The following is a 5,322-nucleotide window of genomic DNA, read 5'->3' as shown; positions in this document are numbered from 1 at the left end:
GGTTTTATTGCACCCCTTTTTAGAGTCTCCTTCAACATTTTATGAGGAGTCAAGTAAGTGTTAAAAGAGAGATTACAAAAAAAGTATATAAGTATATGTTTGAAATTTGCTGTTTGATTTTTAAAGATCCTGTATCCTTGAACTTTGTTCTGAGAAGTAAAAATTTCTTTGGTATATTATACTAAATCATGGATACTTCACTGTAACTAGCACTGTTGTTGCATTGTAAGTTAGTTTGATTTGACTATTCATGAAATGGATTTGGAAAAGGATCCCCTCTCTCTTACTTTTTGTAGATGTTTGGAAGTTGTAGATGTTTCTTAGGAGTTAATGTCTGTATATGTAGGAGTTTGAATTTGAGGATAATTCACATATTTCCTTTTATCCCATCACTCTCTCTATATATATTTGTTACTATGGCCCACTCATTTCATTAAATTTTGTTTCTCATCTTGTCCTTTTTCTTGATTGCCACTTGAAATTGGTGACTGTCTAGTTAATGTTGCATACAGCTTGCATTATATTAGAAATTGTATGTTTTAATGTTGTTATTAAGGCAGGTTATCTTTAAAATAATGGAAATACTTATTTTATTATCAACTAAAATTTAGGCGAAGTGTTGGTTGCAATGGTTTCCAAACATTAAGCCAAGCTACCCTAAACTATCAGCAAATAATCCTTTAGTCTCATTATTTATAAAACCTACAACTAGCAAAATATATTCAATCTCATGATGATATTTACCCTCCAAAAAATTGTATGTAAAACAGTATTTAGATATAAAATGAAAAGTGATGTTTACACCTGCTTGTACATGGTAAGTTTATAAAAAAAGAAAATTACCAGTGGATGAAGGGTAGAAATTGAACCTCTACATTTGGAAACCACTGGATTATAGCTATTGTTATCAGTGTTGTATGATATTTAGGAATGTTCCAGATGTGATGGAGTATGTTGAACTGAAATAAATGTAAGGGACTTGTAGTTTATGTATTTGAGTGAAGCTATTATTGTTTATGTCTCAAGGTATTAGTTACCTGTAGCTATTTATTCTAATTGCAAAAAAGGCATTTGATATAAAAAAGTAGAGTAGGAGTATTGATTATGAATGATGTATAATTTACATGGTGCTTATGAATTACTGATATAAATGTTATTTAAATTATTACTATTATTCTTGTTTTTTTATGATATACATTTCTTTAGAATCTCCTTGAATATCTTTGAGGTGTTGTGTATATAACTTAGTTGGAAAAAGGAGTTGTTAGTAATTAAATTGCTGGGAAATGTTCAGACTTAAAGGTGGAAACAATGAAAATCCTAGTAAATGGTTATTAATAGTAATGGCAGCAGGTTACATTAGAATGAGCCTTTTTTTATTGCAGGTTTGATTGGAAGCTTTGTGCACCGGATTAAGACCCAGTTCTCACAGATCTCCCATTGGTTCAGTACTCTTGTTGGGAGCACAGATTCCTTCCAGGCAGTGATGCATACCCTTGAGCGAGACCAGTTGAATCTGCGCAAGCTGCTGGTGGTGGTGACGAGCAGTGGCAAGGTGGGGACTGCTTTTTTTCAAATTCTAAGGGCTGCCTCATGCCTCTGGGCTTTGGATTTATTCAGATAAAAGTGTACACTATATTTACTTCAGTTTATTATGGTTTCCATGCAGTGGAGCACTGGTCTATCATGGGATAATTTGCCCTACTGCACAGTGGGCCGCCACTAGCCAAAAATGGGAGAATATATAGTTTTGCACTTTTTATTAAGCTCACACATAAGTGTAAATATGTAAGTGATGTTTTTTCTTAATAAAGAATTATTAAATATTACAAAAAACACTATTTCAAAACAGTTTTGATTAAAAAACAAACTAACAAAGAATATATTGATATTCTTTTCTCTATGAGACTTCTCATTTTGATAATGAATTTGTAAAAAATATTATTACTTGATGTCTTTTTTCTTTCTTTATTCTAACATGTTCATGGTAATATTCATACATGACAAAGTGTAAAACAGATTCACTCCTCCACCTCCTCCTCCTTTTCACACTCCTCCTCCTTCTTCTTATCATACTCCTCCTTTTTCTTCTTTTCATACTCCTCCTTTTTCTTCTTTTCATACTTCTCCTTCTTCTTTTCATACTCCTCCTCCTTCTTTTCATACTCCTCCTCCTCCTCCTCCTCCTCCTCCTCCTTCTTTTCATACTCCTCCTCCTCCATTTCATACTCCTCCTCCTCCTCCTCCTCCTCCCCCATTTCATACTCCTCCTCCTCCTCCTCCTCCTCCCCCATTTCATACTCCTCCTCCTCCTCCTCCACCTACTACCTCTCTCCTCCTCCTCCTCCTCCTCCTCCTCCTCCACCTCCTTCCTTCTCCTCCTCCTCCTCCTCCTCCTCCTCTTTCCCTCTTTCTCCTCCATCTCCTCCTCTTTCTCCTCCATCTCCTCCTGTTCCTCCTCCATCTCCTCTTCTTTCTCCTCCTGTTCCTCCTCCATCTCCTCCTGTTCCTCCTCCATCTCCTCCTGTTCCTCCTCCATCTCCTCCTCTTTCTCCTCCATCTCCTCCTCCTCTTCTTTCTCCTCCTCCTATTTTGCCTCTTACCCTTTCTCTGTCTCCTCCTCTTTCTCCTCCTCCTATTTTGCCTCTTACCCTTTCTCTGTCTCCTCCTCTTTCTCCTCCTCCTCTTTCTCCTCTTTCTCCTCCTTTTTCTCCTCCCCTTTTTCTCCTCCTCCTTTTTCTCCTCCTCCTCTTTCTCCTCCTCTTTCTCCTCCTCCTCTTTCTCCTCCTCCTCTTTCTCCTCCTCTTTCTCCTCCTCTTTTTCCTCCTCTTTCTCCTCCTCTTTTTCCTCCTCCTCTTTCTCCTCCTCTTTCTCCTCCTCTTTCTCCTCTTTTTCCTCCTCTTTCTCCTCCTTCTCCTCCTCTTTCTCCTCTTTCTCCTCCTCTTTCTCCTCCTCCTCCAACTTCTCTTCCTCCTCCTCTAACTTCTTTTCCTCTTCCTCCACCTCCTCCTCCTCCTCGTCCTCCTCGTCTTCGTCCTCGTCTTCCTCCTCTTCCTCTTCGTCTTCTTCTCCCCCTCCCCCCTCCACCCCTCCCCCCTTCTCTTCTTTCTCCTCCTCCTCTTCCTCCTCCTTATCTTCCTCTTCTTCCTCATCTCCTCCTACTCCTCCTCCTCCTCTTCCTACTATTTCTCCTCCTCCTCTTTCTCCTCTTCCTCCTCCTCCTCCTCCTCTTTCTCCTCCTCTTTCTCCTCCTCCTCTTCCTCCTCATCCTCCTCCTCCTCCTCTTCCTCCTCCTCCTCCTCCTCTTCCTCCTCGTCCTCCTCGTCCTCGTCGTTGTCGTCCTCCTCCTCCCCCTCATGCATGATAAAGTATAAATCAAATTCAATCCTCCTCCTCCTCCTCCTCCTCCTCCTCCTCCTCCTCCTCCTCCTCCTCCTCCTCCTCCTCCTCCTCCTCCTCCTCCTCCTCCTCCCTCTTTCCTCCTGCCTCCCTCTTTCCTCCTGCCTCCCTCCACCCTCCTCCCTCCCTCCTCCCTCCTTTCCTCCCTCCCTTCCTCCCTTCCTCCCTCCTTCCCTCCCTCCCTCCTCCCTCCCTCCCTCCCTCCCTCCCTCCCTCCCTCCCTCCCTCCCTCTCCTCCTTCCCTCCCCCTCCCCCTCCCCCTCCCCCTCCCCCTCCCTCCTCCCTCCTCCTCTCTCCTCCTCTCTCCTCCTTCCCCTCTTCCTCCCCCTTCCCCTCTTCCTCCCCCTCTCCCTCCCCCTCCCCCTCTTCTTCTCCCTCCCCCTCTTCCTCCCGCTCCCCCTCTTCTTCCCCCTCCCCCTCTTCCTCCCCCTCCCCCCCTTCCCCCTCCCACTCTTCTTCCCCCTCCCCCTCTTCCTCCCCCTCCCCCTCTTTTTCCCCCTCCCCCTCTTCTTCGCCCTCCCCCTCCCCCTCCCCCTCCCCCTCCCCCTCTTTTTCCCCCTCTCCCTCTTCCTCCCCCTCCCCCTCTTCCTCCCCCTCCTCCTCCCCCTCCTTCTATTCTCCCTCCTCCCCCCTCCTCCTCCTCTTCCCCCTCCTCTCCCTCCTCCTCTCCCTCCTCCTCTCCCTCCTCCTCTCCCTCCTCCTCTCCCTCCTCCTTCTCTTCGCCTTCCTCTCCCTCCTACTCCTTCTCTTCGTCTTCCTCTCCCTCCTACTCCTCCTCTTCCCCCTCCTCTCCCTCCTCCTCCTTCTCTTCCCCCTCCTCCCCCTTCCCCCCCTCCTTCCCCTTCCCCCTCCTCCCTCCTCCCTCCTTCCCCCTCCTCCCTCCTTCCCCCTCCTCCATCCTTCCCCCTCCTCCCTCCTCCCTCCTCCCTCCTCCCCCTCCTCCCACCTTTTAGTCCTCCTCTTTTTAGTCCTCATCTTTTTAGTCTCCTCTTCCTCTTCCTCCTCCTCCTCCTCCTCCTCCTCCTCCTCCTCCTCCTCCTCCTCCTCCTCCTCCTCCTCCTCCTCCTCCTCTTCCTCCTCCTCCTCCTCCTCCTCCTCCTCCTCCTCTTCCTCCTCCTCCTCCTCCTCTTCCTCTCCCTCCTCCTCCCTCTGTTCCTCCTCCTTCTCCTCCTTTTCCTCCTCCCTTTCATACTCCTCCTCCACTACCACCTCCTCGTCCTTGTCCTAGTTGTTGTCTTCGTCATTGTCCTCGTCCTCGTCCTCGTCCTAGTTATTGTCCTCGTCCTCGTCCTAGTTATTGTCCTCGTCGTTGTCCTCGTCCTCGTCCTAGTTATTGTCCTCGTCGTTGTCCTCGTCCTCGTCCTAGTTATTGTCCTCGTCGTTGTCCTCGTCCTCGTTGTTGTCCTTGTCGTTGTCCCTGTCCTTGTCGTTGTCCCTTTCCTCATTGTTGTCCTTGTCCTCACCGTTGTCCTTGTCCTCGTCCTCGTTGTTGTCCTTGTCCTTGTCCTCGTCCTTGTCCTCGTCCTTGTCCGTGTCCTTGTCCTTGTCCTCGTCGTTATCCTCGTCCCCGTCCATGTCCCCATCCTCGTTGTTCGTCATCCTCGTCGTTGTTCGTCATCCTCGTCATTGTCCTCGTTCGTCCTCGTCCTCGTCCTCATCCTCGTCGTCCTTGTCCTAGTCGTCCTTGTCCTCCTTGTCCTCATCCTCCTTGTCCTCCTCGTCCTCGTCCTCGTCCTCGTCGTCCTCCTTGTCCTCGTCCTCGTCGTCCTCCTTGTCCTCGTCCTCATCGTCCTCCTTGTCCTCGTCCTCATCGTCCTCCCTGACCTCGTCCTTGTCCTCGTCGTCCTCCTTGTCCTCATCCTCGTCCTCGTCCTCGTTGTCCTCCTTGTCCTCGTCCTCGTCCTCGTTGTTCTCCTTGTCCTC

The 5,322-nt window shown here is 47.8% G+C and overlaps 1 protein-coding gene across 2 annotated transcripts in view; it reads left to right on the top strand.

Annotated features, from left to right (window-relative positions):
- LOC113826184 (ER membrane protein complex subunit 1) overlaps positions 1-1,555 on the top strand; it is a gene marked incomplete at its 3' end in the record, with an annotated part of 27,340 nt that extends 25,785 nt beyond the window's left edge. For both annotated transcript variants that reach the window (XM_070118833.1, XM_070118831.1), the window contains 1 exon segment: positions 1,386-1,555. In XM_070118833.1, coding sequence (XP_069974934.1) covers positions 1,386-1,555 — 170 coding nt within the window.
- Positions 1,556-5,322: the final 3,767 nt, after the last annotated feature.

This window comes from Penaeus vannamei, chromosome 43 (assembly GCF_042767895.1).
Source record: "Penaeus vannamei isolate JL-2024 chromosome 43, ASM4276789v1, whole genome shotgun sequence".
Lineage (NCBI taxonomy): Eukaryota > Metazoa > Arthropoda > Malacostraca > Decapoda > Penaeidae > Penaeus > Penaeus vannamei.
This window is presented reverse-complemented; position numbering and strand designations above follow the sequence as displayed.